Raw genomic sequence first — 24,768 nt, 5'->3', positions numbered from 1 at the left:
CGCGTGCAGCTACACGCTTCCTGCCGAGTGCTGGCTCCGCGTCGTGGAGGTGCAGGTAAAGGCCAAGCCCCTAAACGCGGCTCTGGGGCGGTCACATTCCCGTGCCTTACTAGGACAACCGCCCAGGGGCGACCTCGGGCGGCAGGCGGGACGAGGCCGGCGGCGAGCGGTCCCGGGATCCCCGGCCTGTCCCTTTAACCCCGCCGCCGGGCGGGAGCACGTGAGCGGGGCTTCGGGTGGCACCCGGGCGCCGCCGCCGCCGAGGCAGTTGTATTTCGAACGCTGCCTCTGGCCCGCGGCCAGGCGCCTTGGCTCGGCGGTCCGCCTGGCCTCCCCCCCCCCCGTCCTATTCCCCCCGCGCAGCCCCCTCCCCTTTATCCGCCCACGATTAGAGGTGGGCACTCCCCCCCCCCAATCCCGCCGCCCCCTCCCCAAGCGCGCGCGCGCGCACACACACACACACACACTCACTCACTCACTCTCTCTCTCTCTCTTCCCACTTGAATCCCGGGGCAGGAACTCAGAAAACTTCCAGCCCGGGCAGCGCGCGCTTGGTGCAGGACGCAGGGGCGAGCAGCCCGTCCCCCTCCGACTCTCCGGTGCCGCTGCCGCCTGCCCCCGCCACCCGAGGAGGCGCGGTGCCACCCACTGCTCCGTCCTTTGCCTGCGCTCAGTGCCCGACCCGATCCCGGCCGAATCTCCCCATCCTCCTTTTGCTTTCTGACTGCCCAAGGCGCTATTTGTTTTCTCTCTCTCTTTCTCTTTCTTGCTCTGCGAGCGCGGAGCGGGGGGGAAGAGGAGGAGGAATTCTTTCCCCGCCTAACATTTCAAGGGACACAATCCACTCCAAGTCTCTTCCATTTCCAAGCCGCTTCCGAAGTGCTACCGGTGACCGCAACTCCCGATCCCAAACCGAGAGGGGAGCCTCCCGACTTCAAACCCTCTTTTCCCTTTCCTTCGCTTTCCTCCTCCTCTCGCTACCTCCACCTCCACCGCCACCTCCACCTCCGGCACCCACCCACCGCTGCCGCCGCCACCAGCAGCGCCTCCTTCTCCTCCTCCCCTCTTCTCTCTTTTTGGCAGCCGCTGGACGTCCGGTGTTGATGGTGGCAGCGGCGGCAGCCTGAGCAGCAGCAGCCCGAGCAGCACGCCAGCTCTCGCCCACCCTGCCTCATTCACCAGCCCTACCGCCCGGTCTCCCGAAAGGTGCTGGGCACATTTGGGGCGGCGGAGGCGAAGCGGCGGCGGCGGCGGTAGCGGCGGCGGCGGCGGCGGCGGCGGGAGGCAGGATGAGCGCACGCGGTGAAGGCGCCGGGCAGCCGTCCACTTCAGCCCAGGGACAACCTGCCGCCCCGGCGCCTCAGAAGAGAGGACGCGGCCGACCCAGGAAGCAGCAGCAAGTCAGTACGCGGGCGGGGTGGGGCGGCAGCCCACCTCCCCTCCCTCCGCCAGGGCCCCGCGACGCGCGGCGACCCGAGCGCGGGAGTCCGGCGGCGGCTGCGGCGGCGCGCTGCCGGCCGGCCGTGGGGGCGGGCTGCGAAGTCCTCGGCGCGAGTGCGCGGCTAAGCCCCGGGGCGCCCGCGCTCCTCGGGGCGGGGAGATGGGGCACCGCGGCAGGCGGCGGGAGGTGGGGTCGGGCGCAGCGCGTCCTCGGGCTTTCGCTATTGTGCACGGCCCCGAGTGGCGCGATGTCTCCTCGTGACGAAGCGGCCGGGGTCATTCAACCCAGGGCTCGCCGGGCACTTTCCGAGCCGCTTTACAGTTGCGCGGGGGGAAGGAGGTGAAGGGGGGGCGTTGCGGGGGCGCAGGGGTGCTGCGGCGGCTCAGGGTTGGAGGGGCTGAAGTCCTGGGGGCCGGAGGCTGTTTCTCCCGCCAACCGGGACTGCTCGCGGGCCCGGGACTGGCGCGCCGCGGCCGCCCCCTTGGCGCCTTCCCCAAGTTCTCGGTGGCTCGAGACTCGCTCCCTCCCGACAAAGAACTCGTGGGCCCGCCCGGTCCTCTTAGGGCTCTTTAAATGCGGCGCGGCGGCCGCTCTGCTGGCTGCCGCAGAGGTGTCCCAGGAAAGGGGCTTCAGGGGAGCCTGGGTCTTCACGGGACGGGATTAACTCGTTTGGCCATGGGCGCGGCGGAAAGCAGTGTCCGAGAGTGTGCACGGTAGCTAGGTCACTTCCTCGCCAGGCGCCCGGTCCCCCTTTTGCTCCTGGATCCCGCGCCTCCGAGCTGACATTAAAAGTACTACTCCGGGGCGAGTGGTTGGGGGTTGGGGAGGGGACGATCGAGGGGAGCCCGGGACCCCGCGGAGTGGAGGGTTTTGTCTGCGGATGCAACCAATTAAGCGTGCAGCAGGCACTTGCAGAGCTGCGCGCAGCGCCCAGGGCGGGGGGTTTTGTTCGCTGCAATTTCCAAGCCTCGGCGGGCAGGGCTGGAGCGGGACATGTCTATTGAGAACATTTAAACTCCGCTTCCGCGGGCTTTAAAACTTCTCCTGCGTTCCTTGGCCTTAAAGCGCTTCCTTCACGGCAAATAGGCCGATTAGAAAATAATCCCGGAGTCCCAAAGCTGCCCGAGAGCAGGGTGGGGGGAAATCGAACAATGTTTGCTTGCCAGAGCGTTTTAGAAAAACTGAAAGGGTTATATACCTTTTTGAAATCATCAAAGGAAACAAGCCAATCTAGAGGCCCCTGAGTTTTCCCGCTCTGCCCAAGCGACACTTAAAACCGCGTTAGGATCCTGTTTTACACCTCCCGGGAAGTCTCTGCCCTCCCCCCCACCCCTTGTTTCCCACCCGCCACCCAGCTCTCTCTAACTCGAATTGTCCCCCACCTCCAAAAAAAGAATCCAAAAGAAATTGCAATGGGATCTGGAGGTGATTGGAGGTTTTACCTTTGAGTTAAGGCAGTTCACAAAGAAAGAAGAATGTGTCTCCGGTGTGTTTGCTCCGGATGTGCCCACTGGCGCTAGCGGTCCCACAGAAGCTTGCAGGGAACCTTCTTCCCCAGAGTCTCCAAATAGGATGCGAATTTTCATTGAAGACGTTCATGCGTTTTAAGTTAGTTAGTCCCATTTAATCACCGAATCTGAATGAAATGTAAATTGATGATTCACTGGATAAATATTTTAGGATCTGGAATATTAATCATCGCATTCTCTTAACCACTTGAGTATTTACTACTTGGCAAAGCTTTGCTAAACCTATTGATAGTTTCAATTTCTCCTTCCCAGACACTTCCATTCTCCCCCATTTTTTCCCTCTTTTAGTTTTCTCCAGTCTCCCCCCACCGTAAGAGTTTTCTCAAAAGCAAGTTTTGGAGAAAATGTTTATTTTTATCAAAAGACATTTAAATTTAGGCTACAGACCATGCCTACAACTCCAAAAGGAAGTGGAGAACTGAAGCAATTACCTAGATAATTCAAGCAAAACCTCCCACAACAGATTTACCATAATTATTTGGAAATTTTAGGGGCAATGGAGTTATTTTGAGTTGAAGATCTTGGATAATTGCTCCAATACTTCACTCAATGTGTTGATTGAGTCATAATTGACCTACAATGCAGATACGCAGAGATGATTAAAAACCATCTTTTCAATAGGGAAGATTGTTGAAATATTTATGATGTTAGCTTCATATTTCTGTTGTTTGAAATGCTAGTACAATGGGTAGTAGCATTCCTGTAAAGGATTTATAAGTTGCCAAATGCATAACCGTTTCATATTTTACACCTTAAAACTGTGTAGCTTTCTTCCTAGACCATGCAACCTTGTCAGCCTTTGTTACCTTTTTAGAGTTGAAACAGAATCTAGTTTTCATATGCAAAATAGAATTTCCTTCTTGAACCCTGGGATTAAAAGTATAGTTATTTCCTCTTTCTGTAAACTCAGTACCATCATCATTCCATTTATGCTCCTACTGAATGTGTTCCAACAGTTCTTTTGAGCAGCACATGCAAAAAATATAACTATAGAGTCAGGGTCAATTTCTTTCAGACATTCTTCCACAACAACATTTTTTCCCCCCCATACTTAGGAGCCAACCGGTGAGCCCTCTCCTAAGAGACCCAGGGGAAGACCCAAAGGCAGCAAAAACAAGAGTCCCTCCAAAGCAGCTCAAAAGGTGAGATTTCTCAAGTTAAGTCCCCCCAACTTTCTCCATGACCACAGGAACTTCCCTGTAATTTTCCCATTCTAGATCCAAACCTAAGGATTTGTCCCAACTGGGTAACCCAAGACTCATTTCCTACCTTTACTATTTCCAAGCAAAGTAAGATTTCTAAGCATAATTGCTTAGCATAAAAAGTTTATGAAGATGCTTCCAGTGTTGTTCTTAAATAAACAATCACCAAATAATATGAAACTCAAAACCGGGGCTGGGAGGGTGAGGAGGGGGAGTGGAGAAAGGCGCAATTAAGATCTGCACTGGTTGTGAAAGAGTTAAAAATAAATCTGAACTATAGGATTTGCTTGATGGTGTTGTTTGCAGTTTCCTTCAAAAATAATAAAGATTGATTTACTTTGTGCTTATTTACATGATTACTGCAAAACCAAATCCTTCCATAAGGTTAAGTACTTTGCCAAATGATAATTAGAAGTAAATCCAGTGATGGGATACTGGAAAAAAATTTTCATGAATTTTACAGATTTAAATGTGATGGTAAAGTATGCTGTTTGCTTACAATAAACTTGCAATATAATACATCATAATCTCTCAAAATGCTTTTCCATCAGGTGATATAGCAATGCTCTAAATGGGACAATGAGAAGTTTTTTTGAACAAGTATTTGATTCATTTATTGTGTATTTTGGGGCAGGATAGAACCCAGTCTGGTATAAGTTCCAGTGTTTTTATTTATAAATTTTAAATTGCAGTTTAAAGTAACGTAATGTTGGTTGTATTTGAGCTAGCAAAGAGGAAGTATCTCAGGGTCAGTGCACGTACAGAGAAGCGAAGATGAATATAAAACTCACTTTTTAAAAACTTTATAAAGAAATCAAAAAAAGTTTCTGTATTTTATTTGTAGGGCTGTATATTAGTTGAAAACAAAGTCTCAAAATCCAGAAGTAAATTATGGTATACCTTTTAGTAGATTTGAGTACATCATGTACAGCATTTGTTAAAAAGGACTATAAGATCATCTTTGGGGGCTAATGTTTTGTGTGGTTTTCTCTGTGACTGTGGGCACTAACCATGTTAGATGTGATAGTTTTCAGTATTATAAACTGCCATAGCAACCAGGGATACATATAAAAGTTGTTTAGGGAGTAACTATGAGTTCTTGTCTGTTTTACTTTAATAATCTTAAACAGAGCTGAAGTGAAGGAGCAGATTTCTAATGTATTTAAATATAACTGCTTCACAGAGTGAAGATTTAATTGTGACCCACATTTCATCAATAAGCTTTGAAGTAGCTCTAAATTACCTTGTCATTTAGAACTGACAGTATATAATCTGATATTTCTAATATGAATATTTCCTATTTGTTACATTTTTACCTGGTTTATGAAATTAGCTGAAAGGAGCTAATTTAACAAAGGAGTTTTCAATGTTGCATAAGTGTGGGATTTACCTAACTTAATTTTACGCTAATGAAATGGCAAAGGAATATCTTGGTAGGTAGCTAACAAACATTGAAACTCTGATGTAATTGCTCTGAAAAATGCACCATTACATCTCCCAGGAAGAAATCTGTATATCTCATCATAAATAATTGATTTAAAATTTTAAGCAAAAATAAGAAAATGAATCTCATCTTTCACATTTCACTGTAGCACATTTTTTTGAATGAGTAAAGAGATGCTTCTCTTCATTTTGAAAAGTTTACCACTGACTAACAAAATCTTTATTGACACAAGGAAAGCTGAGACTTGTGTCTAATTTACTACCTAAAGCAAAATAACAAAAAAGTTGGTCTCCTCCCAAGTAAGGTTTGATTTATCTTTAGTTGTTTTAGTAATAGGCATTTACAAACGATCCTGCTAGGCTACTCATCTTTCTGATAATTCTTCATGTATATGTATACATTATTACAACTTCTAAAACAGAAATTGATTTTCTTTTTCCCACAGAAATCTTTCCCTGATATCTTTCATTCATCCAGACAAAATTATTTCACAAAATTCTGGGATAAAAGTCCCTTCTAATAAAAATGAGTAAATATATTTGCCCATAACACGACTGTTATATTTCTTCAGTTTTATAAATTACGCTTCATTTGGAGAAGATAATACTTTGCAAAATAATGAATGACATTGATGAATTGTTCATGGCATGTGTAAACTTAAGGTATTTTCACTTTCAAATCAGTATTTATTGAGTTTGTTACTATACTATGTAAACATGATTATCAAACATAAATTTGTTTATCAAACATATATTGTGCTCTGACAAAACATGTTAGGACTTTGAGAAGCAATCTTTTTCAGAAAAAGTTATATTGTTCATAACATGTAAGATAAACATACCCTTCCAGACTGACCAGTGTAGATTGAGAAGTCTCCTATGATTAATAAATTGGGTATTCTTGTGCAAACTGAGATTCATCCCAATGAAAAATACAAAACAAAACTGGTAAGTATATAGGAGAACAGAACTCTAAAATTAGAAGAGATGCAACATACACTGGAATCCTGATGATGTTGTGTGTTTAAAATTTCTTGCTGCTTGGAGTTTCTTTCCTTACAAAGTTTGTGTTTGGACTCAGTCATTGGCCTTGGGGCATTTGAAAACAAAACTGCTTGTTGGAAAATTAGCAATGTGAAACTTGACAATGCACGCTGAATGTTGCAAGACCAAGTGGACAACTACTCAATTAGCTAGCACTTTAATTTCAGGCCATATTCAATATAAAATTGATTTGTGTAATATATAAAACAAACATTTATAAAAGCACAATTTGTTCTGCTTGGAACTTTTGGAAGAGAAGGTAATAAATTCTTCAATCTGCTTATGCTCCATCGTGACAGATTCCCATGGATGACCATTATGTAGCAATTCTAGTCATTCCTGAGGAGTCCAATCTGAGTGCTCAAAATTTCTCCCTGAACCAGCTTCATATTGCTATCTTAATAAAAGAAATCAGAAGTTAATGTTTTCCTGAATAAATAATTTATTGGCGTGTGTGTGTGTGTGTGTCTTGACCTTGTAATTTATGTTTTAATTTGAGGTATACCTGTGACCAGTTGTCTCTCAATTTCTTTTTTGTTTTGTTTTCTTCTCATGTTTGTGCTGGATGGAAATACTTTGTATTTTTGCATTTTGCCTGTTTAGAGAAGAGAAAGATATAATCTCCTGTGTGTTTAGGGTTTCTGCTGTAGCTTTGTAATCATGAGAGAATACTGGAGGGGTTGTCACTCATTCTCCAGTGTTTAAGGTCAAAGTCAAGTTCATCTGTAAGCCTCAAGCCAATTCTCATTCAGGTACTTTCAGGACAAAAACTTTTTTCTGAGACTTAATTAAATTTTAATAGAAGGAAATGGCATATAAAAAGATCTCAGGTGTGAGACAGCCCTACTTCATAGTGTCATAGATTTGCTTGAACTTCCTTTTGACTCTAGGTGGAATGGCCAGAGCTAGAGAGCAAGGTGCAGAATGAAAATATCATCTAGGTAAAGTATGTACACTTCAAGTAAGGTGTTCAGGTAAACATTTGATCTGTATCTTCCATTTGCTTGTACAAAAAAAGGTCTGGTATTGATTGGACCCTATAAAGGCAGATTTGTGCTTTTTTCTAATTGTGTTCTTAGAAATGTGGTTGACTTTTCATAAATGATTACTAACACCAAGCACAGGTATTTTGTGATGAGAGGTTGTAGGTTTTATTCATCATTTCAGAGAAATTTTAGAGCATAGATGCTGAGTGAGGACAAGATTTTTTTCAGAATATAATAGGCCCAAATGAAGAGAGTAACCAAAGGCATCATTATTAGGTAAGTCATGGAAGGATGGGCATTGGAAGTTGTCATACAGTTCCAGCTATGGTTTCTATGTGACTAGAATGATTTTGTTTGATTCCTGTGTGTTTGAATGGTGATTTCCACTGGGATTCAGGGCCCTATCTGAGTTATACACTTGTACCCAGATGGGTGGAATTAAGTAAAGCCTAAGTGTTGTCTCCATTATCTTGATATTTTATGCTGATTTACTAAGCAATTGACTCTTTTTTCTTTATTTCCACTTCATTTTGCCAGGGAGGACCAAGCCTTAATGCATCAGTAAATTCTATCTGGCGATGCCTTTGAGTCATCACAGATTATGATCCAAATATGGGCAATTCAAACATGTTTGGATTCTTTCACAAAGTAACTTTACTTCAAGGGACCCATAGTTTTAATTTTCTGGAAGCTATCATTCTTCTGAACTTACCATCCAGAGCTCCTCATTGCTTTGACTGACCCACAACGTGGCTCATTTTTATCTCAAAGTCTCAACCAATCATTCTCCTAAGGAGATAGAGCATCCTAGACTGGTATTCAATTGTGTTTCAGTTCTTTCTTGAGAATAGATGGAGGCTGAAGAGCATTTCATGTCCGTTAAGGCATTCCAACCTGTCGTGTCTTGTCAGCTCACCCTCTGTGGTTTTCAGAGCTCACCTTGGAACCACCTAGCTTGGCACAAGGGTAGAATAATGAGTTTCACTATCCTAGATTCTAAAACTTCCAGTTATGAATTTTTGTTCTACTCAGGAGAAAAAGGTTGAAAAGTGATTCTCTTTTAGGGTATTGCTTTGTTCTCTGTTGTTTTAAGACACTGAACAGTTTTGCATGGCATCTTCTGATTGACTTAGAGAGGAATGGTACAGTCATTGTCTTTTCTCCAGGGTGATGTAGGGGGCAGTTTGCTCAGAAGGTAACCGCTGTCAACTCTTGTATCATAACTATTGATTCTTCTGATTACAAAAAGGTAGAACGATGGTTTAAAGGAGGAGAATCTTAAACTTTGAAAGTAGCTTTTCCTGTCATTTTGGCCTTGGCTTTAAGTTAGTGTTTGTATAGGTGAAGACAGGCGTGTGTAAATAATGACATGAGAGTTGACAATAAGGGCTTCCTTGGGTAAAATGAGCATGAACTACAATGGACGATAGAATTCACTTATATTTCCTATTGTAAAATATGGAGTGATGGCAAACTCGCAACATCTTTTGAAGACTAAAGATGGTTGCACTTAAAATTTGGAGCCCCACAGAACTGGATTATCAAAAAAGTAAAATGAGAAATACTCAGTGCTTAGCCTGTTTGATGATTCCAGTTGATTTTAATGCCAGTGCACATTGATTTGCACTGTTTATATGTTTAAAAGAACAACTGAAAGGAATAAAATGTGACTTTCTAGACGTTGGATAGTTCGCTCCATATGCTCTTCGGTCTGCAGGTCTCAGTCTTAAAAATGTATCTGTAAAGATAAAGATACATGAAAACAAAACAAGGTATTATGCCCAAATATTTTTCTAGCTTTTGTTTTTTGGTTTGTGTGCAGAGGCACTGATTGATTTGGGGTGAGGGAGTTTGGGCTTTCATGCATTATCACAGTGCATATAAAATGTGATGAGAACATTTAAAGTAACAAAAATTAATAGCTATCTAAATTTGACCAAGAAGGCAGAATTGGATAATTCTCTTAGTTTCCAATCTCAGCAATTCTCTATGTCTTTATAGGAAACTTGGAAATGTTTTACTTTTAATGACTCATTTGATTTTCACCCTATAAGTTTTTCTTTTCTTTTTTTTAAATCTGCCCATGGCTCTTTTATTTTATATGAAATATCTCCCAGAAGAACAGACCCTTTATTGCCTTGAAATCACATTGGGTCTCAGTTTCACTACTTACGAACGTGGGCAGTTGGCTTAATCTCACATTTTGTGAAACTGAGCAAGTAATAGCTGTCCTATTTAAGTAAGATAATGCAAGATAATGCTCAGAAAAATCACTCAGAATTGGGAGGTATTCTTTTTAAGGGTAGCATTTTAAAATATGGAGGGAGAGAAGAAATTACATTTGAGTACCTACCACATGCTGGAGATTTTGTCAGGCATTTTACACATGTATTAGCTCCTTAATCCTCTGATGTAGATAGTATGGTCTTCATCTCACAAATGGGAAAACTGATTCCAAGATGTAAACTGTGACATGTCTAATGTTCAGCTCTAGAAAATGATGGCACCTGGGCTTGAATTCAGATCTCACTCTAATGCTTATGATCTTTCCACTACTATGTGCTGTAGGTTATTTTGTAAAATATTTGCTACAGCGTCGGTTATGTTATGTCCAGTAACCTGAAAGGCAGGTTAGAAGTTAAGTTTCAAGAAACTCTTTGGAGAGTAGTTCTCTACAAACTTTTAAAGGGATTCGAAATGGGTGCCTACTGCAGCTAATACCCTCCCCCCAGACTTCTGGCCCCCAAAACCCACAGGGCTATGTCTTTAGAGATCAGAACACATCCAGTTTTCTTATTTGTTCAATAAAGGGTCTAGACAAAATGCTGCAGAATTCTGACGGCAAGAAGGAAATAAGACACACGGAATATAAACACCAGTGTTTCTCTCTTTCCTTCCTTCTTCATTCAGTAAGTGTGTGAGCACATCTTATGTACCAGGCACTAATGTAAGCACTGTTTCCAAGCTTAAGAGTTATATTTGTTAGATGAATTTCCTTTTTCAATTAATTTTTTTTTTTTTTTTTTTTTTTTAGTGTGGAGTACATGTAAGAGCCTGGAGTACCAGACTTCTTAGAAAGAGGAAAAATTACATTTCCCACTTAACATTCTTCCCAACCCTCATGAACTTGCTTCTAAGCATATTATACAATTAAACATACTGTTCTGAATCTAAACTTTTTTTAAAAAAGGCAAAATATGAAAATAAGCAAGGAATAAATAACACTTTTAACAAGATATGATGTGGTAATTGCAAGTATTTGCAAAATCGTGGGGCCGTAGTCTGAAATCTCCGTCTTTACAAATGCAGGATTCCCAGCCTCTTTCCCCACACCCACCCGTCCACGCCCATAAGCTGTAAATACTTAGAACAAGTTACTGTCTCAATGATACATGGGTTTATAGTATAGAACCAAATTCCACTCTGGTGAAGGGAAACCAAATATATACTCCCACAGTATTGTGTGTGCTGATGTATTAAAAACAAAACAAGCCCCTGAAATGTTTTGTTTATCTTCTATTGAAAAATAATATTCTGAAGAGCATTAAACACAGGAAAAAAGTTCAAAGCCAGTGTTTTCCTCTATATAAAAACCCTGGATCTTTTCTGGTTTACAAACTAAAATCCTAACTTGTTTTGCAGCCTCTGTGAAGTTTGATCAGAATGATTAAATAATGTGGGTTTTAAAGAACAATGAAAACCTCCCCGATCGACGCCACACAGCACAGTTAATGTGTTTCTTCTAGATGTAGACTCCGAAGAGGGTTTCAGTTTACATGTAACACTGGCCTGAAGACCAAGGAGCCAGTTTGCTTTTAACAAGTCCAAGTGATAATTGTGATATTTTGCCCTTTAGTTAATGGTGCGAATTTTATTTTTGAATAGGCTTTTTGTCAATGAGATGCTCATTTTAAAGTCCTCTTATTTGCAGGGCTTTCTCTCCCTTGGAGAGATTTGCTTTCTCTGACTTTGAAATGCAGTGAAACCCTTTTTAGAAAACAACCTTCTCTTTAGCAGATTTTAGATACGCCCGGATCCCATCATGGCCCCTGAAACATAACAACTGTACCGAGAAAGCTTGGTGTGGCACTGTCTAGCCTTGAAGGTCAATAACCTCCTCCTCTTAATGCCACCTACCATCCCTGTGCCCATTAAAAAGGATTTCTATCTTCCATGTTTGTGTAATTTACTACTGGGTAAACTGTGCAATCTCACAGTTGATCCCAAAGATTAAATCAGACACTGCTTCTGTATTAGGGAATTTTTTACTCCTATAACTCACTGTGTACTAGCCAAAGGGTTTCTTAAAAGCTTCATTCTAAAGGTGACAGATGGGTGTAATGGAATATTTGCATTGACTGAACCTTCTTTGAGAGTGGACTAACTTGAAGGAAAACTTCCCTTGAAGAGCTCCATCTTGTTAGGAGTGGAGAGCATTGATTGAGCACTGCAGTTATGGTGGGCACTTCGATCCTCCCAGGAGGCATTCTCTCCATGTCACACATGAAACCAAATTAAGGTTTTTCAGAGACCTGCCCAAAGTCATAAAGCTAAACCGGCAGAGCAGGGATTTGAATCCAAGCTTTCCAAAGTAGAGTCTGTGTTCCTCTTAAGACAACTCTCTCTCCCTAAGACAGCACTCAGAAAGAGTGTGTGATTCGCTGGGTACTCCTGGCTTTCATTTAATTTAATTCATGCCCTATGACTAAAGGTAAGACAGTGCCGCTAACCCCTGACAATAAATGAGCCCATGCACAGGTAGTAAATGACCCACGGTGCCCAAACCTCACAGTTAGACTGAGCTCTTAAAGGCTACCAGATTTCCTTCTGTTCAGGGAAATTAGCTGAGTCAGCGACAATTTTAGTTGACTAAAATATCTCCATATGGTAGCGAATGCGCGTATGCTAAGGGGAGGTAGTATTGTTAGGAGGGGAGGAAGCCAGTTTCTAGAGGCCAACAGAACCTGGGGCTCGAATCCCAGGCTCCCAGGCATGCCCTGTACTGCCTTTGTGTGTGACCTTCCTCAATTATCTAAGACTTAGTTGCTCATCAGCAAAATAAGAGAAGTTATAATACCTACCTTATAAGGCTGTTGTGAAGATTAAAGATGAAAATAACACATGTGCTCAATAAATGTGAACTAACAGTATTATAATCATACAGAATTTGGGTTAATTCCTAGGACCTGTTGGTTAGTAATGCCAGGTCAGGGAGATACTATTTGTGAGGAATCTTGTGGCTTATTTTGTGTGTGTGTGTGTGTGTGTGTATCTATCTATATCTATTTATCATCTATCTATCTATCTATCTATCTATCATCTATCTATCATCTATCTCCATCTCTTTTTATAAGGCAGATTGAAGAGAGAAAGAAGAGACTCTCACTTGGCAGTGTAGACAGTTATAACAGGTAATTTTAATATCACTGTACCAAGTACCTACTGGCTGCTAACTTAGGTAACAAAAGCACAATGCAAAACAACTTATGCTGGCTCAGGTTACCTGTATTACTGTGTTTCTATAGCCTTGGGATGATTCTTATATATAGAAGAGTGTGTACTAACTTTTCTTTATCCTGCAAAGTATAAACATATGTTTTTATAGAAGATGTTTGTCGTGTGTGTGTATGTGTGTTTTGGTGTATTTGGGGATTGGAGTAGGGGTCATAAACATAGGGAAATTACTTTATAGATGATGTTAAAATTTGATTCAAAAGGCAAAAACAACTGTGATACCAGAAAAAAATCTTCTTTGAAGCAATAAAACAAACTCTCAAGGTAGTTGGAAATATATTCATGTCAGGTCTGTGTTGAGTGGGGACTTGTTGATAATAATATGCATTTTTATTAATTACTACTTTTGGCACCCCTAGTTTCCATCACAGGGACAAACATTGACGATTTCTGCCAACTTTTTTTTTTTTAATCTCTCTCTGCTTTAAATGAATTGATTGACACGTGATTGTTTTTGGCAAGGAATAGGAAATTAACTATGTAGAACTATGCAAACGTTTGGGTTTTTTTTTTCATTAAAAGCCTATGTATTCTTACTTACTTTAAACTTACTTTTGATTAGCCATGTAGGTAGAAGTGCTTTATAAGTTGTAAAGCAATATATCAGTTTTAATTTTTATAACTTTCACTGTGACATGGAAACAAAATCATTTAAGAGACATGATTTTTCTAAATCATGGATATAGTGGGAGTATTTTTTTATATTGTGGATATGTAGGAGTATTTTATATAATTTATATATTTATGGTTATGTGGGAGTATTTTTTTTTTTTGTGGATAGAAATAAAAGCAAAATGGCTTATTAAAAGCATTTTCATGCATTTCAGAGGAGATCATTCCAGGGGAGTGTTTGAGGGTGAGAGATGCGTAAATATCTCTGTGCATCATGCAATGAAACACCCGGGAAGGAGGATCTACTCCAACATGGAGAAGAAGATGAGCCTTCATGGAGAAGGGGATTGTTAAAGTAATCTCCATACCTCATCGCAAACCAGAACATTCTTACTTGGAATGTGTCCCTCGGTGCAGCACTTATAAATAATGTCAGGTAGGAAACAATATGACTTCCTTTTTCATTTTGCAGAAAGCAGAAGCCACTGGAGAAAAACGGCCAAGAGGCAGACCTAGGAAATGGGTGAGTAATCAGATATAATTTCTGGGCTCTTTTTTTTCTTTTTGGTAATGAAAATTTTCTTTTTCGTTTTTTAAGTGAAAATTACTTTTATTTTATCAATTACATGTATTTCTGACTTCTGGTTCAATAAGTCTTTGAAAGGGTTAAGGCAAGCACCGAATTATCACCACCCTTTACCATTAGGCTCCAGGAGTTTACTCACAATGCTTTTCTTTCCTGGGAGTGACTCCTCTTTCTATCTCTTATCAACATGAAAAGAGTTTCCACTCTTCCTTCAAACAGGGGTAACAATGAGATGACTTGTTCGGTGGGTTGAGTAACTAAGGTTAAAGGGTATTATGAAACCTTGGAAGTTGATTACAAATGGTGATAAAATTCAGATGAAATGTGTATGAGATAATTTTGTAACGTTTTCTTTCTTTTCTTTTCTTTTCTTTTTTTTTTGTTGTTGTTGTTTCCTTCATGGTTTTTGCTTTGGACACATCTCATTTTCGAGGTGGCTTGTGTTTTTCCTTTTTACGTTGGCTTTTTAGGAAACCAGGTTTTTAGTTTCAGATCTGTTTGCTTCCCTTAGTGGTCATTCCTGCGGACTGACGTTAGCGACCATGGCTTCCAGGCAGGTGCTCTTGATCCCACAGGCACATAGATCCTGTAGCTCCTTGAGGCCGGAAATCCAGTGATCACTGAAGAGCGTCGCTCATTTTACCACTTCAGCCTTGTTCCCTTTGCTGCTACACTACCCATGTTCTTTTGGTCTGTCCTTCCCACTGACAGAGGAGAAAAGTCTTAAAAATGACTAAAGCCATTTCTCAAGAAAGATAAGGACATCCTCTATACGAGGTTTCTTCTGCAAAGGGATCTTTGGATGTCCTTTTCTCTCTTCCCCGGTTTATTCTTCATGCTTCATCTTTTTTTAAGTGTCTTTGCTGCTATGCTGGATTATATTTTCCTGTTGGTATGCCATTCCTTTTCCTCTAGAGTTCTACATCACTTTCTATTTATACTGTGGTATTGCCTTTCATTTAATTTATTCATCTTGTATTTTTTTTTCCTCTGCTCAACATGTGTTGGGATTAGATTTCTTACCACAAGGAAATGGGGATGATCTTTAGATTAAAAACATCTCCGCGTTGCAATGTAACCTTAAAATAAGAGCATTTCATTCAACTTTCTGGTCAATAAATAAATTCTCTCCAAACCTACCTACCAGGTGGTAATCATCTGGACTGCTTGAGATCCTTAGTGTTAGGGAACTCACTACTTCTTAAGGCTGCCTCTTCCTTCTTGGAAAGCTCTGAACATTAGAAAATTCTTCTGCCTGCCTTCCTGTAGCAGGCCTCCTTCCTGGGAAGATACAGAGTCATTGTGTTCACTTTTACTCCTGATAGTCCTTCAAATATTTGAAGACAATTAACACATAACCTTTGTTGTCTTTTTTAGTCTGAATATCTTCAATCCTTTCATTTTTTTCCCCCCAAAGGAACATTCTTGTTATTCTTTTCTGAGTGTGTTTGTTTTTGAATCTTTTGAAATATGTCACCCAGACCTAAGTATCATGTTTCAAGTGTGGGCTCCACAACTGGTGGGTTTATCACCTTTCTTGTTGTACATATGGTTCCCGTTATCTATTAGTGATGAACCAACCACCCCAAAACTTAATGTTTTTTTAAAAAAAGCCATTTTATTATGCTCATGGATTCTTTGGGTCAGGAATATGGACAGGGCACAGCAGAAAGCCTTGTCTCTGCTTCCAGATGTCTGGGGCCTCAGTGAGAGGACTCAAGCAGCTGGGGGTGACTCCAATACTAGGAGCCTACATTCTGGAGGCTTCTTTACTCACGGGTCTGGAGCTTTTGCAAGATGGGCTTGAAGTCTGGGTGCATCTGGTAATGTCCACAGGAACACCCACACACATGGCCTTTCCAGCTTGGTGGTCTCAGGGTAGATGGCCTGCCTTCTGACATACACTCAAGGTTCCCAGAGTGTTCTGGCAGATGAGGATAAAGCTGCTTAGTCTCAGAAGTCAAAAAGTGCTGCTTCCATTGTATGCTAGCGAGGACGCCATTGACCAGGTTGGTATTGGTGTACATGTAAATACAAGTCTGCCAATTTCTAAGCGTCAGAACTTTGAGAAGGCAGACCTGTATAAACTTTCTAAAATGCAACATAATAGAAAATGGTAAGTTCTTTGAAGTCATGAGATTAATGTTGCTCAAATGAAATAAATTGTAAGCAAAGACAATGAAAGTTAACGGGCACAAGAGCTTCCATCAAGTGTGGCCTCTCTTGTGTCCCCCAGCTTCATGGAGAGACAATTGACATACAGCATTGTGTAGACTGAAGGAATACAAAGCGTTGATTTGATACTTATGTATTGCAAAATGATTACTGCAGTAACATTTGTTAACGCCTCCATCACCTCACATAATTACCATTTCTTTCTTTCTTTTTTTTTTTGGTGGTGAGACCATTTAAGATCTACTCTCTTAACAACTTTCAAACATATAATACAGCGTTGTTAACTATAATCCGCATGCTAGATCTCCAGACTTGATAACCGAAAGTTTGTGTCCTTTGACCAGCATTTCCTTACTTTCCCCACCCTCCACTCCTGGCAACCACCATTCCACTCTCTCTGTCTATAAAATCAGGTTTTTTAGATTCCACCTATAAGTGAAATCATGCAGTATTTGTCTTCCTCTAACTTATTTCACTAAGCATAATGCCCTCACATTCCATCCATGCCAATGGCCGAATTTCCTGCTTTCTCATGGTTGAACAATATTCCATCCCATATGTGACACACACATACACCCCCCCCCCCGCACATCTCCTTAAACATTCATCTATAGATGAACACTTAGATTCTTTCCATAGCTTGCCTCTTAGCTGGTCATTCTACCTTGAACCTGTTCTACCCTTGGGGTATCCTATAATGTTCACCAGTAACATCTGTAGATTATAGTCATGTCACCGTTCTTTCTCCAAAACTTTCTGTGGTTGCACAGCCAGCCACTGAATTAATTACAAGCTGCCCTGACACTTTCAAGGCCCCCACAGTTTACACCCACCTATCTTTATGGCTTTATTTCCCACCACTCATCTTTACACAACCAGTGTTCCAGCCAAGGACCTAGGTGCTTTTTTTTTTTCTTAATGGATTCTTACTCATTGGAGGGAGATATGGATTCCAGGCATCTGATCTTCATGCTGGATCAGAAGCCCATGAGAGACATCCACCGTGGAGGCCCTTACTTTCTGGGAATAACTGGGTCATCCTCATTGATGGGGGTGATTCCTAATTTTTACTGGCTGTGAGAATGGAAAATACTGTGTGGTGAACTGTTACGGCTCCCTGACTTGGTCCCCAAAGAAGAGTTGTTCTACTCAGAAGAGGTAATAAAAGGAAATTGTGTATTTTTTCGTTACGGTGTGTTTCCTCTTTGCTTGTATATATTCTGTTGGGTAGAGTGTGAAGCCAGCCACCGCGAGGCTTTCAGTTCAGTGGCGTTCTTTGCAGGAAAGCTCGTGCTAAAGAAATAAATTATTGTATTTTCCATAGGCAATGGGCGTGGACCTCATAGTAAATTCAGTTCTTTCCAACGGTGTCGTTCACCAATTTTCTTGTGGTAGAGATAGATTTTTGAACTGACTAGATTTACTAGGTACATGACCAAAAAGCCGAATTGCTACCCCTGTATTCTTCTGAGCTGTTTTGTTTTGCTTTGTTTTGTTTTAAAGCTCTTTCACTTTTAAAAAGATGTCCTACAAATCTTACGGTGTCAGGTAACAGGCCTGGAAAAAAACATCTGCAAGGTAACCCTCTCACCTGACGTGATTGGAATCGGCAGTTGGTAGGCTACTCAGGAGTTGACTAACCAAAAGTACGTGTATAGAAGTAGGGGAGAAACTTGCATCAGTCTTGCTTAAGGCGAGGGAATGGACCATTGGCAAATCCAGTGAGTATATTAACTGGACTTTGATTAAGAGCACTTCTAGTCTTTCCTTTATTCTCCTTTGTGCCCTCCCCAACCCCCTGAGTTCGAATTAGATTTTGGATCTTTTACTTCAATGAGCTAGTCTGGACTTCTACTTTTTAAAAATGTTTTGGTGTGGAGGAGGTGAGAGGTGAAGGAGAGAGAGGTGGGACCTAAATTTCCTCCTGGTCTTACAGTTGGGAGCTCAGGATCTGGATTCAGATGGCTTGGGTTCAGATTCTGGCCCATCACTTGACTAACTGTGGAATCTTGAGCAAATTACGTGACCTTTAAAAGATCCGGTTTCCTTATCTCTAAAAAGGTGGTAAGATCAGCATATTTTTCATAGTTGTTAGACAGATACATTTCTCATACACAGAATTGTTGTGGGGATTAAATAAGATCACCCATGCAAAGGGCTTAATAAAAGGCATAGCACATGCAAGTGCTCAAATAATGTTAGATACTATGATTAATTCCACTGTACATTTTCATGTAGTTACCACCAACAGCCTAAACCTTACTTACTTATAGCTAGCTACCAGTAGTCACACACATGGAGCAAGGTGACAGTCATGCATCCAACTAACCAAGCACCCTCAGTGGTATCATTATGTCTTTAATGTATCTAGGCTTAGTATCATCAAGCTTAAGAACTGCTTATAAATAATCCTGAAGTACATTTTAAATCTATTTTCAGTTAAGAGAAAAATTGCACATAGCAGCTTATAAGCCTCTCCTCTCATTGTAGAGGTTTGGTGTCATGTGTTGTTCATCAATTTGAAAAGTATGATTCCTCCTGTGTGTCTCAATATGTGCATCCAGAGATGTGCTGGTTTCTTGGAATCTCCATAGAATTCCATTAGTCAGTCCTTCTGCCAGTTGAGACGAGGCATTTAATATTTGCCTTTCTCAGTTTTTGCCTAGGAAGGGAGCTTATTGCAGAACAGAGTTAGTGATGGAAAATAGTTGGAAAACGTTTTAGAGAAGGGAGTGAAGGCTCAAGAAGATGTGAACCCGGAGGATGAAAGGCTCCATCCAGATGTTGCTTGGGGAAGTGCTTCTGGAGGAAAAGAAGCAAGGACAGAATAATAAAGAACAAAGCAGTAGGAACAAAGATGTTTGTAGGTGTTTTGTTTTCTGAATATCTTTATGAGAAAGGAAACAGGACAGAAGGGAAGTATAGCCCCAATATGAATTAATGGTTTGTAAAGAAAAAAGCCAACCAACCAACCAACAAACCCCCTGGAGATACTGAGATTGACCTAGAAATTGAATCAAGGACTAGTTGCTGAAGCTGAACTTTGATTGGTCACTAACGAAGCCCAGTTGTTTTGGGGGTGGGTTGCTCATTCTCTTTATTTGGTAATGGAGTGTGTGCAGTACACGGATGTAAAAATATGCATTTCCATTCCATCTCTTTTGAAGAGGCGGTTGTCTTTTCAGAGCTTGTGATGCACAGGAAAGTGATGTAATTTCAGCTGTTGGTCAGACATGGGAAGATTCTAGATAGGCAACAAAGGCTTTTTGTTTTTTCAAGTTTGAAGACATCTAGAAACTTAAGTGATGATGTGAAGATCAAATACAGGAAATTAAATCAGCATAAAACCTATTATGAACTAGACTGATTAAAACTCTTTGGATTTCTTCTAAAGATCCCAAGTATTAGTGCATTGAGGAACCTGGGAATCTGATGTTGAAGTTCAAACATTAGGTTTTCATTTCCATGACTTTTCCCCTCCAGATGTTTGTTCCCTCTTTTTTTCTTTTTTAACTTTTAGCCATTTGTAATTTAACACTTGCTTTGTTTAAACTGAAGTATAACTTTGATGTTTAGAAAGAAATATCAAATAATGCATACTGCAGATACTTGTAACTTTCTTATGGGAGTCGGAGAGGAAGAAATGACTTTGATATAACATCAAGAACTGCTAATGGAGTGTGTGGAGGCAAAACCATTTTCCCTTAAAAACTTGTAGTAATAACAAGCATTAAAAAATGGAGATGTTTCCCCGAAAGCACATGGCTCCTTGCTATATGCTCAGTAACTTAAATATGAGTCTTCCGATGCATATAATGTGTTTAAAACTGGTAAGCCGTGTTTTCTGAAACCATCTCCTTTGCCATATTTTCTGATAAAAATGGAGTACTTTGCAAACTTTAATAGAACTCTCTGGGAGAAAAGTGATTTAACTTTATTTTCTCTTAATAACTTACTGCAAAATTTACTAAAATAACTCTTCAAAAATGCAAGATTAAATATAAAAATACTAAGAAATAAATCATACTCCGAAGGCAAGAATTGGATTTGATCATTCATATTTTGATTCAAGATTAATATCCTTTTTTACTTGTTTGATTATTGAAATGCTATTCTTAATTATTCTGTTAAACCAAGTCTTTAAAAAAGAGGTCGATAACCTGCCCTATTTTGTCATCCTGCTCAGTTTGGCATAGCCAACTTCTACCAGATCCTGGCTATTCACGACTATACAGCCATTGACCTTGGGGTCTGCCACTCAGGTGATACCACCACAGTTCCACAAAAACCATGTGGTCTTATCAGACTATAATCAAGGAAGAACAGGTTTTTGTCCCATTTGACTGAGTGGCAAATTATAGAAGGAGGTTGTTCTGATAAATGTCCTATTTCTCTACACAAAATAATCAGCTCAGTAAAATCCTAAGACAGTTATCTCAATTCCGCTCTAATTAAATGTCAGGTGTTATGGAATTCAAAGAATGTGAAATTATATGATAGTTAAAGATATTTAAGACTTTATCCATACCACCATACACATATTTACCTATGTTTACCCAAAGTATTTATGATGGCAGTATATATTTCTAAACTATTAGAAATTCTCATGATAAATACAATTAATATGCTGTCTCTGTGTGTGTGTGTGTGTGTGTGTATTTTTTACTAGGCAACATAGGTAAAACTACCCCATACTTCAAGAAAATATTTTTGTTCTGTTTTTAAGGGTGGTATCTGCATTTATTTTAAGTTTTTTTTTTTAAATCCAGGAATTCCTTATTCTAAACTCTTCAATATTTGACACAAGTATTTAACCATTTTTGGCAAAATTTCAATTTGATGGGATTGAATCGAGCCTCCTGTCTCTACTTTGGACTAAAAGCAGGACTTCTGTGTTTTGGTGAGCTGAAGACGTTTAGGCAGGTTGCTCAGTTTACCCATGCTTTTTCTCCTGGTTAAGTCTCTGACGGGAACATTCTCTCTGTAGCTAATGGCTCTCAAGCATTGAGGGTTGTAAAACCCAAGAATCTTTATTGCCACAGCCAGCTCTGTTACCCAGGGACTGATTATTGAGTTTGTAGATGATCCAGCCTCCTGTCTCCTTCTTTGCTTTGTTTTCCCAGCTCCCCCTGCTGCCTGCCCTTTGGCCATTTCACTACTCATTAGCACCTCCACCAGATGGGAGGAAGGGCCAGAAACAGGGGGTCAACTCTGGTAAAAGACTTGGCAGGGGGGCGGGGGCAGCGGGGGAAGAGGTGGGGTGTAATGGCAGACATAAGGTTTTCAGATTATCTGTCGATTTGATAGATCCAGACTACCCAAACTCCATCCTCAGGGGTAATCCAACGTAGCCACGACCCTGAAATTTGTTTCTCACTCATTCTTTATTCATTTTTATAATCAATGTGATTTTAGAAGTATGATATCTTTTTTAGGATGCTATGGGAAGCAAAGGTCTCTTTTTTTTTATTGTATTTCCTCAGTATTGATGAGTGGCTGCAAATCAAACTTGGGTTAGCAGGCTTTTGCCCCCTGTTCAGATTCAGAAGAATTGTATTAAATCTACTCTTACATTAGACTCAGGTTGTGGAATGATAGTTCTTTAAATTCAGGTAGAGGGAGATTGCCTCGTGATGCTCAAAGAGTCCTGTTTGGGTGTGAACAGATCATATAGCTAATCCTCGCTGTAGGACCAAGGGAAGCCTTGTCATTACTTTGTGCTGTGATTTCAATGCATTTACCCAGAAAATGCACTTTGAGTGTCTGGTTGAACATAGTATCCTACAGAAGGCTAAGCATGTAAGATGGACAACACAGACATGCAAGAAACTGCTTAGACAGAGTGTTTTGTTTTTTGTTTTTGTTTTTTTGTTCTGAGAGAGAGGGGGGAGAAAGGAGAGGGAGAGAAAGAGTCTTAAGCAGGCTTCACATTCAGCGTGGAGCCCAGTGCGGGGCTCCATCTCACGACCGTGAGATCATGACCTGAGTGAAAATCAAGAGTTGGATGCTTCACCTGACTGTTTTGGACACTGTTTTTGTTTACTTACTTGTTTATTTACTTCTCTCTTGTTTGGCTGGACCACGTAAACCCTAAGGCTGCAAAGGCAAGACCCTTTGATTTTGCAATTTTCCATTTATCTAAACATTTTACTCAAGTCTTCGGACAGTACTGTGGATCAAGTCCTGTGCTAGGTCCTGGGGTTATCGAGGCCAACAGTATGGATGGGGGCTGCCTTTGGGGCACTTACAGTCTTGGGGACCAAAAAGGAAAACTGGTGTCAGCCCCTTGGATTACCCCCTCTGCGCTTCGGATGCTGTGAAGCTAAATTAATTCCAGTTTTCAAGTATTTTGAGCTCTTCAGAATTTAACAGTCCTTCCATAGAAATGATTGTGTTGCTTTCCAAATCCTAATGACACTCTATGTCATTATTTGAATATAGCTCTACATATAACCTATGAATTAATTGTACGAGTGGGCCTGAGCTTACATTCTCTCAGTATCACCACAGCAAACATCCAGACTAATATCAAATGTACACATATTTAATCAAAATAAGGAGTCAAATTTTACCTGGTCAGTACAGGTTTAAAAAGATAGGTATTTAATTGCCAGATACTGGCTCCAAGAAGGAGGGGAAAGGGAATTAGAAAGATCAGGATAATTCTGTTGGGCCACTGCCTCAACATACGTTGCTCTAATTTTTTTCTCTCTGTTCATGCTAATTTATCAGATAACTTTAAAATCACCTGGTGTCAGAGCTACTAATCGTATACTTTAGTATTTCTGGATACTGCTACCCCTTGTATTTAAAAAATGAGCTCTTGAAAGTGGAAAGCATATCATATTTATCCCTTCACCCTTAGCACCTAAGACCTAGAAGGAAATTCAGCAAATGATTAAGAGCTCAGACTGCCTGCGTTCAGTCAGCGGGTTTAGACTGAGCAAGTTGCTCAGTCATCAGCTCTGGTCTTCTTATGCGTAAAACAAAGGGTCATAATAGTTCTCATTTCCTAGGTTTATTTTGTAAGAATTCAATGAGAAGCCACCAAAAAAACTTCATTCACCGTGTCACAGGCAGTCAGTAAATCATCACTGGTGATGTTAGTATAGTTTCAGGCCCGTAGCAGGACTTAATAAATGTTGGCTGAATCGAATGACAATATTTCTTTACTGTGTATAAATGATGGTCTTTGGATGTTTGTTTTCCACTATGAATGTGGTTTTGAATCGCATGCTTTGTCTTTTCTTTTTTTTTAATCTGATGATTTGTATTTTCAAAGAGGCTACAAGGGGGTTAAAAGTACTAACCCATAGGCATCAAGGCAGTGTTTGTAATAATTTCAAATTCCAGCTTATGCCTTTCCACTGAAGAAGTAAGCTGTGAGCCACTATCACCCAGGCCCAATACAGACTTTGAATGCCTTGCCCTACATTAATCTTTCCATTCCCTCACTCCTGGAAATAGCGTTCTGCTTTCCAAAATAGACTCTAGCGCTGTACCTTCAAAGAATTTTTGTCACAGCTTTGGATCATCAGAAAAACAGAAGAAAGCTTTGTTGGCAGAACCTCACAGAATAATTTTCTCAGGTAGTTTCTAATTTTTTTTTCCTACAAAAACTTATTTTAATTGCCTGTTTCTCATGTCCTTTGCTCTTAATTTTGAGTGTTCACATGAAAATAAGCAAAAAAGGAAAATCAGTTAATAACTCTTTGTTTCTTTGACTTCTTTCAGGGGCATTTGGAAGCACCCCACTTAAAGCAGGGAGGTTTACAACTAAGGATTCATTGGTGGGGGAGGGATCTAATATCCTAGGTTTTATACCACCAAAGGGGTAAGGACTCCACAGTCGGAATAACAAAGGTAGCAATGTCGCATAACTTGGAAGTTTAAGCATTAACATTACCAATAAAGGAAGTGCAGGCCTGCCAAGTTTCCAGACAATCCAAATATTTTCAGTCTTGAGGGAGCACCCTATTCCAGGAACCACCAAAGCCCAGGGAGGTGAAGGAATTACCTTATGTTTAGGAATAGGGAATCATAAAATGATAGCTGATAATGTTCTATAAAGAAGACTTTGTTTTGCAGTCTTTTATCATTCACTGTTCCAAATGAATCTTGAGGTCAGAGAAGACATATACCAGTGCGTGTCAGAAGCTGATCCTAGAGTATCATTTCCTTATTACAGGATCTCTGTCCCTACATTTTCTTTCCTACCATTATCCTCTTAGGTGAC

The 24,768-nt window shown here is 40.9% G+C and overlaps 1 protein-coding gene across 1 annotated transcript; it reads left to right on the top strand.

The window, feature by feature from the left end:
- The first annotated feature begins 1,289 nt into the window (after window positions 1–1,289).
- On the top strand, window positions 1,290–20,844 carry HMGA2 (high mobility group AT-hook 2). The gene is made up of 4 exons (XM_021678545.1): window positions 1,290–1,400; window positions 4,026–4,112; window positions 14,244–14,294; window positions 20,719–20,844. The coding sequence occupies exons 1-4, from the start codon at window positions 1,290–1,292 to the stop codon at window positions 20,842–20,844; spliced, it is 375 nt and encodes a 124-aa protein (XP_021534220.1).
- The last annotated feature ends 3,924 nt before the right edge of the window (window positions 20,845–24,768 follow it).

This window comes from Neomonachus schauinslandi, chromosome 5 (genome assembly GCF_002201575.2).
Source record: "Neomonachus schauinslandi chromosome 5, ASM220157v2, whole genome shotgun sequence".
NCBI lineage: Eukaryota > Metazoa > Chordata > Mammalia > Carnivora > Phocidae > Neomonachus > Neomonachus schauinslandi.
This window is presented reverse-complemented; position numbering and strand designations above follow the sequence as displayed.